This window comes from Vipera ursinii (assembly GCF_947247035.1).
Source record: "Vipera ursinii genome assembly, chromosome: 5".
NCBI lineage: Eukaryota > Metazoa > Chordata > Lepidosauria > Squamata > Viperidae > Vipera > Vipera ursinii.
The window spans coordinates 42,044,111-42,059,098 of record NC_139518.1 but is presented as its reverse complement, the minus strand read 5'-3'; the positions used below and the strand labels follow the sequence as shown (position 1 = coordinate 42,059,098).

General features: G+C 34.8%; 1 protein-coding gene across 1 annotated transcript in view; it reads right to left on the bottom strand.

Moving 5' to 3' along the window:
* Positions 1-14,988, bottom strand: part of INPP5D (inositol polyphosphate-5-phosphatase D) — an 82,601-nt gene that overhangs the window by 14,670 nt on the left and 52,943 nt on the right. The window contains exons 13-20 of the mRNA XM_083364727.1: positions 14,560-14,677; positions 11,892-11,988; positions 6,279-6,417; positions 4,496-4,604; positions 3,938-4,026; positions 3,690-3,771; positions 1,691-1,780; positions 1,457-1,570 (exon numbers count right to left, since the gene is read on the bottom strand). Of these exons, the coding sequence (XP_083220853.1) occupies positions 1,457-1,570; positions 1,691-1,780; positions 3,690-3,771; positions 3,938-4,026; positions 4,496-4,604; positions 6,279-6,417; positions 11,892-11,988; positions 14,560-14,677 (838 nt within the window). The remainder of the gene's footprint in view (positions 1-1,456; positions 1,571-1,690; positions 1,781-3,689; positions 3,772-3,937; positions 4,027-4,495; positions 4,605-6,278; positions 6,418-11,891; positions 11,989-14,559; positions 14,678-14,988) is intronic.

Here is a 14,988-nt window from a genome sequence, read left to right as displayed (position 1 = left end):
TGCATTTGCACATGAAGTTATTAGTTGTATCCTTAATATTTTATTCCAGTTAAGAAAATCATTAGGAAGCTCAGTACTTGCATGGGCAAGAAGAGAAGGAAAATATGACAAGTCTTCCTACGCCACTCAGAATAGCATAGTTGAAATTCTAATTTAAGATTCTTAACACATGGTTTCCATAGAAATATATGCAAATCTCTGTACAGCCTTTTTTGTATGGAACGTGGTTAACAGAACTATAAGAAATATAAATAATGGAAACAGGATAACAGAGATATATATCCCCTCACCCTCCAATGCAGTTTGGCCCTTTGACAAAGCACAACAAAAATAACCCATTGTGGATATATAGTTTCATACACAAAAAGCTTAGAATTAGGAATCCAGAACTATAATCTTAAGCACAAATGTATATTTATGGAATCATTGCAGATTCTTGTGTGTACATATTAATTCTTGATCTTGCAAAGTCAATTACTTTTAGGATGCTGATGTATGACATTAAGCTTCAGTCCTTTAATTTGGATTTCAAAGACATAAAAGATACTTATAAACAGTGACTTTTATAGCCATTGTAGAGTATATGTGATATTATTTATGCACAAATCTCAAATAGTAACCACTTAAAATGAATCATTTTTTCTCATAGCTCAGACCAGTACACATGGCTTCTTATACGTTACTCTCACAACAGTTCTGCATATGTTCTAGGACATGTTAATCTGAAGATCTAATGTGAAAACTAGTGGACACAAAGGTTTGGTCAATATATGAATAGGAAAAGGCCTTTTAGAAGGTTTATGTAATATGGAAGAAAAGTAGGATGAAATAGGTCACAAGTACACTCAAAAGCCAGGGACCTGTGACTATGGTCAACTTTATGCATTTATATCATATATAGCTGAGGTTTGTACCTTGTCCTTGGGAGAAGTTCAACATGAATGATAATTTCTTTGAATAGAAACTGTGTATAGGATTGCATCCTCTCTCTCCCCCTCTCCCTCTCTCTCTCTCTGTGTATGCGTGTGTATGCTTGTACATCACTTGTTCAGATGTTTATATCAAATCTTACATCACTGGATCTGTATTATAAGCAAAGTTGTATTCTAATATCCTTTTGGGGAAAGTATTTTAGCATTTGGGTCTGAAAATATAAAAGTGTTTGTAAAAAAATAAAAGCATTTTTATAGAATTTCAGGTGAAAAGAAATAAGGATATATTGTTTAAAAACAGTAATGAAGATCAGAGATATTCTGCAACAAAGATTCTTGGCCTTCAAGTGATAATATAAACAAGATACACTGAGAAGCTTTTAAGTAGCTTATTATTTCATACTTAATATAAATATTCTGTAAAACAGTGAATGGGGTATCAACTAGAACAACCTTATTTGTCCCATTAATCTCTCCAAGCAATTTATAAATAAGATAACAACCACATGAAAAACAGCATTTACTTTCTAGGCAGCTGGAGTAAAATTCAATGTAGAATTTAGTCTGTGACTTTGTCTTGAGAACAGCACTGCAATGGAGAAATTCAATCTGTCCTAGAGAGTCTGTGTACTTAGCATCTGGGGAAAAGAGGGCATATGTTAAGGTTGGCAATAACAGCATTCTGCAAAATTGTTAAAGACATTGGAACAATGGTGTAAAGATTTACATCTTTACTTAGAAAGGAAAAAAATGCTCACCATTCTTAGAAACAAACTGAGATGTGACAGCAACTTCAAATGTAGCAAAAACAGGACTATGATCGCTTGTCATAATGTCAGTTGTGCATCCTATGATAGGAAAGACAGTTAAGGGTCTCTATTCTTAACTTTCTAAGGGAGGAAAGAATATACTAATATTGGCCCAACTGATGCTTAAGAGAACAAAGCTTTTATTTTCAAGTGAAAGAAAGCAGAAATAACTCAATAGCTAGCACACAACTCCCATGACATGTCCCTTAGCCACTGGAACTAGGTTACCTGAAAAATAATAATATGTATTGTCTTTCCTAGGATTTTCCCACTTGCTGTAAAGCGTCAAAGGTACAGCATATGCTCTTTCGCATTATCTTCCTAAAGTTGTCTTTTTTTGTTCTTTCAGTACTAAAGTATTAAAATATTAAATTAATTTGTCCTCTTTGTACTATTTTTTAAATTTTATATAAGCATTTCATGTCCTACTGGTTTAATTTTATATGTATGTATATATATATATATATATATATATATATATATATATATATATATATACATATAAAATTATATATATATATATATATATATATATATATATATATACATATAAAATTATATATATATATATATATATATATATATATATATATATATACATATAAAATTATATATATATATATATATATATATATATATATATATATATATATATATATATATATATATATATAGGGGACGCGGTGGCTCAGTGGGTTAGGACGCTAAGCTTGTCGATCAGAAGGTCGGCAGTTTGGCGGGTCAAATCCCGAGTGCCGCGTAACAGAGTGAGCGCCTGTTACTCGTCCCAGCTTCTGCCAACCTAGCAGTTCGAAAGCACGTAAAAATGCAAGTAGAAAAATAGGGACCGCTACGGTGGTAAGGTAACAGCGTTCTGTGCGCCTTTGGCGTCTAGTCATGCCGGCCACATGACCACGGAGACGTCCTCGGACAAGCGCTGGCTCTTCGGCTTTGAAACGGAGATGAGCACCGGCCCCTAGAGTCGGAAACAACTAGCATGCATGTGCGGGGGAACCTTTACCTTTATATATATATATATATATATATATATATATATATATATATATATATATATATATGTGTGTGTGTGTGTGTGTGTGTGTGTAAATTACTAACAAAGAATTAAAGGGAAACTGAGATGCATTTCTGACTCCTTAGTCGTCCTCAGTCAGCTATACCCTTCTGAGATTCGAACCTGACTGAGGACGACTAAGGAGTCAGAAATGCATCTCAGTTTCCCTTTAATTCTTTGTTAGTAATTTACACAAATATATGAATTGTCCGGTGTGACTACTGCCTGTTTGATAGCCTTCAAGATAGCCTGAAAACAGGAAATAAAGATTTGCCCCATGTTTGGGGCCTAGCAAGGTAATCTAAATAGTTAACATTTGAAACATATATATATATATATATATATATATATATATATATATATATATATATATATATATATATATATATATATATATATATATATATTTGTGTGTGTGTGTGTGTTATGAAGAGCTGATGAGAAATAACCTATAAACTTCCTAATTTCAGATCTGACCAGGAACCAAAATTCCAAAAGAAATAATTACACACACACACACACACACACACACACTAAACTGTGCTTTGAATGTAATTTCATTTGACATCAGACCACAGCTACTTCACAATTTTAACTGAGGAAAACAGAATATCCTAGAAATAATTGCTACAACTGAGAATCTTTTCTGGCTTAGTTTCGGTGGGGGGAAAAAGCATGCAAGGTGTATTTCTCTCACAATTATTCACAGCCCATTCTGTTTCCCCCACACATCTTAATTTAAGGAGAAAGCATTTCTCAAAGATAGTATGTCTCTTGTTGAGAACTTGGCAATGAAAGACAGTGCTACAGATTCTGCTCTGAATCATTTCCGCTTAAGCCAGCTTTGCTGCTATTTTCAATCTGTTATCTACCCACCATAAGACTGGCACACCACATGCACCAAGGGATATGATTTCCAGAGTACTCGATCACACCAGGATGGCAAATTGTACTTCATCTGCAAACAAAAGACGATTCAATATCAAGAACACATCACTCTGCCAGGAGGTTGCCAAAAAGCCATTGATTTTATTTTCTTCACTGCAATGTCTATCGAAAGAGAAAATGGTCCTGGCAACAGTTATCAATTGAAATGCTACAATATGCTAGAAGTTATGGCATACCCCTGTGGCTTTCTGCTTGGTGTAGACATAATTCTCCCGGGTGTTTCTTTCAAAGCGGTAGGTTGGGGCAAATGTTATTTCTTCCTCCTCTGAAACAGAGAGATGGCTGATTATTGTTTTAACTCAGTATCAAAAATCACTACAGCAACCTCATGCATATCATTCTAATCATCTCCTATAGCAGTTTCAAGCACATGTTTGGTTATTTGTATGCAGTCTCTCACCATATGGAACCATTTTCTTTATGCCATTGCATGGGCAAGGGGAGAAAATGAGAAAGACAGAAAGGTTGGGTTCATATATCACATAAAGCATAATTCGGTTTACATTTCTGTAATGGTTCATCTAATTTGGTTCAGAAGGGAAACTATGGCTTAATATAAATCATAAATCAGTCAGATATATGTGGAAGGTTACATCACAAGATGGCATTTTATATCAAGTAATTACTCGGACAATAATGGATGAATTAGTTCTTCAATTATCTCTCTCTTATCAGCTACTTTTTCCAGGGTATTTGACTCTAGGTTTAATGAGTGAACCTAGTAACAATCTTACCAAGCTGCAGAAACACTTTCTGATCCTTCTTTTCAATGAGGAGCTGATCAAAATTAAGCAGTTCTGTATACTGCTGCTGTTTGATTTTCTGAATGATATTTTCTGCTTCCTGAGAAGAGGGGAAGTGTTATAATTAACAATCAGCCCATATTTCTTACATGTTTTGTTTAATAAATGCTCAGTTATATATAATTAAGTACAAAGTATGTTCAGGGTCCAAACAAAATTTTATATATGATTAACTCTTTACACTTGAATTCTGAAAATGTTTTAGTGCTATTTAATACCATTATTTCTTTCCTTTGAAGGCACTAAACCAATTTATTGTTAAGAAGACATTAGGGCAGAATGAAAGGAAAGGTTTTTTTTAAAATAACAAAACAAAACTCTATTTCAAAGCATTGTGGCTCTTATCTCTACTGAAGTCCTCTGTATCTGCTTATAACTAAAGCCAAAAGTCATATGATTTATAGGGCAGAGTCTCACGCCATTGCTAAATCAGAGTAAACTCTACTGTACACCAAGGGGAAATATCTGGGTGGTTCTGATGCTCATAAATTCTCCATGATTTAGGGGCAGGGATGGCCATGTCATTAATGGAAACAGCAATGCGGTACAAATCCTCACTAACATGAATGGTGTAAGCAGCTCAACAAATAAAAATTTTTAGTGACTTTCCTTCTGAACAATGTGTCCTGTTTATATTAACAGCTCAAAATCCCAGCAAAGGAAGATAGATTGGGGCTTTTTTTGTCTATGGAATGACTAAGTTGCACAGACGTGGCTATAGTCAACATTTGCACTCCTGTGTTTTCAATTCACCTTGGGTAAGGGGTGATTAAAGGTCATCCTTTTTTCATTGTTTCTATCTATGGAATTTCTATCATCTTTATTCTTTTTGCTTTTGTTGTTTCCTTGTTTTTAAATGTGTTTAATAGATTGTAAACCACCCAAGTCACTAAGAATCAAGCAGCATGCACAGTCTAATATTATTAATAATAATAACAGCAGCAGCAGCAGCTTGGGCACAATCTCCTCTTTTGAATTGATAGGATACTATCCTTGTATGTATCTATACAGTAGTTTGTTTGAAGTGAACGCCATGTCGGAAGGTAATGCACACTTCTTTCTTGAATATGCCCAAATAGGGCTGGATAACATCTGGATTTCTGCACTAAGGAACTTTTCCCTGTTTTTACACTTGAAAATGTAGAACATGAAATCACGAGACCTCATGACTTACATGATATCTTTTTTCTTTTCTTTTAACATTTTTAATTCTTATTTTTCTTTCTTCTTTATTTTTCTAACATTTGTTTAATATTCTGTATTTTATCAGGTTTTTAAAACTCAATAGTCATTTTTTTAATAAAAGAAACTGCAAATTAATATAGTGCAAATTTAACTTTTGCTGAAAACCAAAACTGATGTACCCTAACTACTATGCAGGAAAGTTTTAATTTTGCACAAAAAGATTTTATGTGAAAAACAAGGTAGGAATAATTTAGTTACAGGATTTACAATTACAAGCATGCATCCCCATATGATTCATAAGAGTACATTTGTGAACAAGGAAAATTCTAATTCAAATCTCATTTTGACCATGAATTTTCTTAGTCTGAGATTTTTATTTGCAATATCTGAGAAGTTAATAGAAACTTAATTTGCAGTTCAGCTATATAGTAAGGATTACCAACATAATGCAAGTGATGTAAATGTAAATAAATAACCACATAAATGCTAAGTATGATCAATTAGCATGGAATTTAAATGGTTCTCCCACCATTGGAGATAACTCTAAGCGGTAATTCAGATCTCCCAGCCAGAAGAAATGAGTAAAACGATGAGTGATGTTAAATGGATTCAAATTCTTGCCTCCCAGGGACATAAAGCGAAGAATATTCATGTAGTTCTGATTTCGTCTGATAAAATAAGAAAAGTTTACTCAATATACATTAAATTGTGTAGATCCTGGCCACCACTACCAATAAAGACAATTAACTCAAACAGTGTTAAGCTAGATAAGTATTTTAAAATATATACTCAAATTATACCAAGGCAATACCAAGATTATTATTTTTATGCAGCAATTTTCTCTAAACTGGTACTCCCTATATCTATAATCGTATGGTAGGATTGTTGTCCAACACATCTGGAGAGCATCATATATAGGAAAGCCTGCTATGGGAAAAGCTGCTTTTAATTGAGATAGCTATTAGCATTTCTGTGCTAACTGAACTCAGCATTATTCAATGTACAATTTTCAATAGAGGAAACTGCCACCTTTCTGCAAAAAAGGTGCTAATTTGTTAGTTTTTAATAGCCATCATTTTCCCTATGAACCACAATGCAGATCAATGGACTAGTGAGATGTACTACGGTTAAATGAGTCATGGGGTTCATCTTCACACCAGCTATGTATGGCATTAAGACACCCAGCTATGTCCTCATGAAGCAGTCATCCCCAAACCACCATGGAGGCAGCTTAAATTCATCATTAATTGTTCCAGCTGTCTACTAAAGTAATCTAAGCATCATTGTGCTGATATAACTGTGTATGTCATCATTTCCACAATTCAACAAATACCTGAAATACTATGTTTACACAATGTACTGAAATTACTGTGTTATTGTTAATTTTCCTTTCTTCCTCCAGGTATAATGTGAAAAAAACTCCTTGCAACTCAGCTTAATTAGAAACTATAGGGAGTTCCAAACAATCAGCTTTTCCATCTCCTATCCCTTCTTAATCCAGTTAAAAGGCTGATTTATGTGCTTTTGCAAATTTATTTGGCATAGCATCAGAAAGTTATAAACCTGCATAATCAACTGCTGGAAAGAAAGTGGAGAAAATTATGAAATGTGTATCACAATATCATCACGCAAATGCCACATCTTATGTATTTGAATCAGATGTCAGGATGGAAGTACATAAAGGTGGTACGTGTTTAATGTCACCACATGTTATTTTGATATCATTGTGGATTACTGTGGAAGCCACTGTAAATACAGACATATCTGGATGTTTAGGAGCATAGAACTCAGAGAGACGAATAGTGCTTATAGATAGTTTTAGCCAATCACTCATTGCTTGATATATAGGTAGTCCTCAGCTTAGGACCACAATAGAGCCCAAAATTTATATTGTTAAGTGAGACGTTTGTTAAGTGAATTTCCCCCCATTTTACAACCTTTCTTGCCACAGTTGTTAAATGAATCACTGCAGTTGTTAAGTAAGTGTGATGGTTGTTAAGTGAATCTGGCTTCCCCATTGACTTTGCTGATCAGAAGGTTGCAAAAGGTGATCACAAGACCCCAGGACACTGCAACTGTCATAAATATGAGCCAGTTGCCAAGCATCCAGATTTTGATCAAGTGTACACAGGGATGCTGCAACAGTCGTGTGAAAAATGGTCATAAGTCACTTTTTTTCAGTGCAGTTGTAACCACCCTTGTAACAGTCACTAAATCGAGGACTACCTGTAATTTCAAGCTCTCCAATAACTGAATTCTTCTCTCTCTCGCCCCCCCCCCAGTTCTTTCAGGTTTGTCCAATACAAACACGTCACAGACATATACACAAGATATTAAATTGCTAGAATTTTCCCTCTCCAAGTTTCTACGTGTTTGTGAAAATTTGATTGCTGTTTTGCAATAAAATAATACATTCTCAAAAGCATTTTGACAAAAAGTTGGTTGTTAAAAATATACAACAATTGAGAACTCTCAGAACATGATTTCAAATGGAGGAAGAGCAAGTAATGTATGGTAAAATGGGCAAAAATGTTTGTTATAATATTGAAATGGATTAATGGGAGACTTGCTTAAAAAGACAATAATTCCTATTGTCTTACCATTTAAAAGAAAACTTTTTAAAGAATAATGTACCATTGATATAGGACACAGCAGAAAATGTCTAAGTTGTATAAAGGTATTTATAATTACTGTTGATGTGAAAAACATGAAGGGACATTTTATCAAACATTTTATCAAACCTTCCGTCGCGGGTTGAAGACCCATTTATTTGAACTAGCGGGTCTGGCCTGATGGGGGTATATGGGTTTTTATAGGCTTGTTATTTTTTATCATTCTTGTTTTAACTTGGGCAGTGATTTAATTGTTTTTTAATTTTTGTATTGTTATTTATACATGCCCTGTGAACCGCCCTGAGTCCCTTTGGGAGAAGGGCGGTATAGAAATCTCAATAAATTAAATTAAATTAAATTAAATGTAGACTTGTGAAAAAGCAAAAAGATACTGGACACAAATGCACAGAGTTTTAAAAATTAACATTCAGATGGAACTGGAACTTTTCTTATTAGGATTTATGAACACTATGTTTGTAATTGCTAAAAGGGTGGAAGTCACTTCTTTAAATATCTTTCTTTTTCTTCCTTTTATAATCTTTTTCTATTTTTTCTTCTGTTTCTTGGTTTCTTAAAAAGTGTGTAAATTTTTCTTTTTACAAGAAAGAGAGAAATCTCTCTGACCCATTTGTCAGTATCATGTGATGAACAGGAGGCTCAACTATCCTGCTCAACTACCAAAATGGCTCTTTTGCTAGAAGACCTGCACATTTGAACACAAAAAGGATTGTATATCCATTTGTCAACCATTCTTCTCTACTTCCAAATCTCTAAATAGTTGAATCAGTAAAAATCAGAATAGCAAATTCTGACTGTAGATCATTGCTTGTGTGAACAAGTAATAAAATATCATGTTACTTCATTCTCTGCGAAAAGGAACATAGACAGTTACTTTCGGTCATCAGAGTAGCTATGCTAAAACAAGTTCAAGGACAAATTTCATTTCTTCCTTTTAAGACAGAACCAGCCCCCAGTGCAGGCCACCCTTTAAGCAATGAACATGCCAAGTGGACAGAAGGAAGGACCTGCAGTTTGTGTTGTCATGGGAATGTGGAAGTGTGAAAGGAAGCTGGGCCATAGAGAGGAAGGAACTTATGGTGATTTAACACAGCTCATCTGCTTTGCTTTATATAGGCACATGAGTTGAATTTCTAGATCTAATTCTAGTTCCAATTCCACAGAGCCAAAGAATTATAGATGTAACATACAAATCTAAATAACTAAGACATGCAGTGGTCCTGGAATAGAAATGTTTCCTGTTGACCTTTAGCAAAAGGAAACACAAACAAAACAAAACAAAACAATCACCACTTAATCATCTAGCATTTTCTTTGATGAAGAGACTATAATTTCAATGATCTATGTTTTTTTTCTGGTAATAGTATGATGCTTAATAACATACTGACTTTCTTAGTCCTGAAAAAAACAGCATAATGGACTGCATACAGATTGCCTATATTAGCCAACATTTGAGAGCTTTATTTACATCTTTATTTTGACTATGGCTTTTGAACAGTTACTGAATTCAGCGAAGTTAAGAGGTGTATTTTTATAGTGTTTAATTCCTGTCATATACATCTTTTATATTATTTTATTCTTTTTAACATTATAAACCGCCTAGAATCACTTCATGGTGAGAGGAGCAACAAAGAGATTTAATAAATAATAATAATAAAAAAATCACTTTCTCTGTGGATAAGAAAAATAAACCTGTTGCAATGCCTTCTGTATGTTCCATGTTTAAAGATTGCTTCTTGAATCTATATATGTAGCACATACTCTAATTTTGTATTATATTAAAAACATATCTTGGAAAGTGCTCAAGAAAAATAAAGAAAGAGGAAGAACTATTACACTGTGCTCATGTCCTGATGAGGACACCACAGTGCATGGAAGTGATTTTCCTCCTCCATATGTTTGTGACTTTGCATCTTTTTACTGTTTTTGGTAAATGTTGCTCTAAACTGTTATTTATTTCCAAGGGTACTAATTGAATAAAGTTCTGTTTTGAAAAAAAAAATTAGCAGCATGATGGTATAATGTAATGCAGCATCTCCTAAAGTTTGCTTCAGATATGTTTCTTTACAAATGCCAGGCTTTGGTCAGCACATCCTAACCAAAGTAACACATTTGGGTCCAGATCAAGAAATCTGACATAATTATGTGCTTGTATGTAGCATGATCCCACATTATTTGTCGCACATTAAAATTGCCTCATTACTGAGGCAGAATAGAGATTGGTGGCAATAGGGGCAAGGCAATTGATGCAGCATACTGTCTATCAACTCATGTATTGGATTATACCTTAACACAATGATCTGTCTGTATCCATAGTAAGTATATTAAACATGTTCAGTCTTGCAACTGTAGAGAATAAATGTAGCTCAGGTTTAGATATTGGATTCTAGGAGTTTTCTGACCATGATTTTCATTTGCAGACTTTTTTTTAACTCCTGAGGTAACATCTTCAGTGCTGTGATCTTGGAGAAATAACTTTTGTTGCCTATCTGTGGAATTTATAGTTGCCTATCCTATGAACCTTGCATATGATGGTTGAAGGATGTGTCAGTCACATAGCAACAACATCTAACATCACAGCTGAGATACCTTTAATAACCCAACATGCTCAGATTTCATCAACTTAGTTTGGCCATATTCCCCTTACATGGCATTTCCCCCTGAAGACATTTTAATAAATCTGCAATCTTGGAATCTTCCTGAGCTTTCTAATGCAAAAATCATGCTATTTTATTTATCATGTTTCTACACTGCCCATCTCACCTAAGTGACTCTGAGAGGCTTGACATTCTAAGGATATTTATTTAAAAACTGAACATTGTTCAGTGTGCTGAATTAATATTTCAAAAAATACTAGGTGCTGAGAAGTAAAAAACAAAACAGGAGAAAACTGTTTCTCAGCACCAGCTGCAGCGGAGATGCACAAACAATGAAAGGATGTAGGCAGCCGCCACTATAAAACTGATATAAAATTAAAATTAAGTATCAGTTTTTATAGGTTTTTGATGACTGCCTCCAAAGCTTTGACTAATTGTGACAGATGGGGGGAGATATTAAACATTTGGCTGCAGTGTACTGTAATCATTAACGATGTTAGATTTTCATGTAAGTAACATAAACAGGTATTACATCCCCATCTACTATTTTTTGTAGTGGGATCCATAGCATGCTGCTCTAAATCCTTCTGTTCTGAGTAAACGATATTAGTAGCCACTGGGAAAACACAATGATGGATTAGATCTGGATTCTGGGACTCTGATTCTCAGCATATCTATACCACTGATCATATTGGTTAAGGCAACATCTGAAAGATTCCATATTTCTCATGCCTAGAGATGAATCCTCTAGTATCTTTTCTGAAAAATGGCTTCAGCAATTCATCATCAGGAGTAAAGAGGAGGCTCCAGTGTGCTGGTCTTCATAGTGATAAACTTCACAATTCTAGCTTTTTGAATCTGATTATCCACTTGCACTCTGTGGAAATTCTGTACTAGCAACCAGCTAGAATGTACCTCTGTTTCTTCTCACTTCCTGAAGTCAAATGGCTGTTCACAAATCCAAAGGAGGTTCCATTAAACATGAATGACACCCCCACAGCTCCTTTGTTGCCTGTCGGAAAAAGAAAACGAAAGAAGAAACAGAACAGTTTTAAAAATAAATTGTTCCTCTTGCTATTTAAGCTGAAACACTTTTTTGAGGATGCAGAACTGAGGAACAGAAACGTCCTGAAGGTTTTCTCAAAAACTTTTTTAAAATCAAAAATTGAATTTCTCTTTACCACTCAACAAAATTCTATCAATCTATTCGTGTTTTGAAAATAGGCTAAGAATCCCTTATAACGTTAATTTTAATTGAATACAGAGTTCCTGCAAAGTTATTTCTGAAAGTAAACTGTAACATAAAGATAAATATACCTACAAAGATACTAAGCTTCCCTGGATTCCCATCATATCTGTACAGGCATAAACGATATAATTTATCATTCAACTTAAAGACAGTTATTGATTGTAATAATTTGTGGAAGCACTTCTATGAAGCAAACCTTAAAATGACAAGTAGTGTTGACCTCTATGAGGTTTTTGGTTGGTTGCTTCATTCCCCCCCACCCCCCACCCCCAATTATGTCTTGGCTCACACATATATTATACATTATCTACTGTCCTTCCAAAGTCCTGTTTTTCTTATAATTAGAATATTATGTAATATGTATATATGTATGTACTGTATATATATAGCATACCATTTATAAACATTGGGTAGATGTATTTCATTAAAAAAAAATGCATCTAAAAAAATCTACCAGAGTGGCATCAACAGAGTTCCATGGGAAATTGTAATTAGGGTAACAATTGCACATCTCACCAATTGCTATGGGAACCATAAACAGATTTTTAAATTATTTTATTATTGTATCCCAAATAGTATCTTCATAGGCACTTATTTCCTATTTTAGTTGCATTCATTTTTACATAGAGGTGAATAGTTGTAAAAAGGTATATATGGGAAACTTGCAAATTAATTAATTAATTAATTTTATATTGATGTTGTAGAGAGCCTGATTTAGTATTTACCCTTGTAGTTAACATTTAGCTTGCTATTTAAGGATTGAGTTTTTTGTTTTATATCTCTTTCTTCTATTATGCTTGTTTATTTCATTTTTTTAACTTTTTCTACTTTCTTTTAATTTCTGCATCTGGTTAATATTTTTTTTTATTAAAATAAGACATTTTAAAATGAAGCACATCATGTTTTTTTTAGATTTTCAGAAGCAAAGAATTAAAGTTATGATCATAACTTAGCTCAGGTTATATGAAGAACCAACGTGGTGGATAGATCATGAGGACGGGTCAAGAACTGGGAAGACTTAGATTGAAGTGTACAGACAGAACAGCTCAATTGCCTGATTTAGGGCCATCTTCACAATTTAGAGCAGTTAGTGAGTCTTAAAATCAGCCCCAAATCCTGATGTGATGGAATGGACTCTCAGAAAGGAGGGGCTCCATTCCAGAAGGCAAAGAGCAAAACTTAAATAGCTTGTTGGGAGAGAGTTAAGAAGGTTCTGCCCTAGCAATTCTCAGTATATATCTTTAATTATGCAAATATTTGCTTAGTTTTGCAAGATTTCTGTCTGTAGATGACAGATAATAAAAGAAACTGTTCAGAAGTAATTCTACATACCTTTCTTTGCTCTTGGATTTGTGTTTTTATTTTTTTAATGAACTGTTAGCCACTCAGTGAGAGTAAAATGGGTCACCATATAAATTGAATGAATGAATAAACATTTATTTGTTTGCAGTTTCATAAGTAAATAACTAGAGACCTATGTATAAAAAAGACAACTTTGTTCTATTTTATAGCATAGGAGAGCCAACATCTGAAAAATAGCAATTTAATTTAATTTAATTTAATTTAATTTATTGAGATTTTTATACCGCCCTTCTCCCAAGGGGACTCAGGGCGGTTCACAGGGCATAAATATAAATAACAATACAAACATTAAAAACAATTAAATCAATGCCCAAGTTAAAACCAATAATAAAACAAGCCTATATAAAAAAAACCCATGTACCCCCATCAGGCCAGACCCGCTAGTTCAAATAAATGGGTCTTCAACCCGCGAAGGAAGGATCGGAGGTCTGATGCCATCCGGAGCTCTACCGGCAGTTGGTTCCATAACGCCGGAGCACCCACAGAGAAGGCCCTCCCCCTGGGGGCCACCAGTCGACATTCCTTGACAGGAGGCACCCTGAGGAGGCCCTCTCTGTGGGCGCGCACAGGGTGGAGGGGAGTCGACGCCGGCAGCAGGTGGTCCTCGAGGTATCGCGGACCCATGCCATGTAGGGACTTAAAGATCATAACCAAAACCTTGAACCTTACCCGGAAGACAACTGGCAACCAATGCAGCTCACGGAGCAAAGGTGTAACATGGGAGTACCGGGAAACTCCCAAGACAACTCTCGCGGCCGCATTCTGTACCAGTTGGAGCCTCCGAGTAGTCTTCAAGGGAAGTCCCATGTAGAGAGCGTTACAGTAGTCTAGGCGAGAGGTCACGAGCGCATGAGTGACCGTACATAAGGCCTCCCGGTCCAGATAGGGTCGCAACTGGCGCACCAGGCGAACCTGGGCGAAAGCCCCCCTAGTCATTTAAAATGCCTTTTTGGGTGTCCGCCCAAATCTTACCCAGCCTGTTTGCAATTCCAGTCTTCACAGTATCAATGCAGAGGTGGCTTATGCGATTTTCATGTTCAGGTTTTGCCAGTACAACAGTCCTGATGTTCCAGAGAGTATGGGTTGCTATCTAATTTTTTTAAAAAAGTAAAAATCAGCTGCCGTACATCTCCACTTAAATCTAGGTATCTGAATTACAATAACTAGGGATCTATACATAACCGTTCTCCAATAACTTATACTGAGTTTTTACAATATTCTCATGATCAGAATTCTAATGAGAACCAATTATGTACAGAAACAATATACTGAACAGAAGCAAAGTGCTAAAGAGGTATTAACACTATACATTCTATAAATATTTTTCATTTAAGAGTTGTGGAATGAATCCCAGTACATAGTCCCACTATTATAATGGAGCCATGTTTTAACTAAAATTTT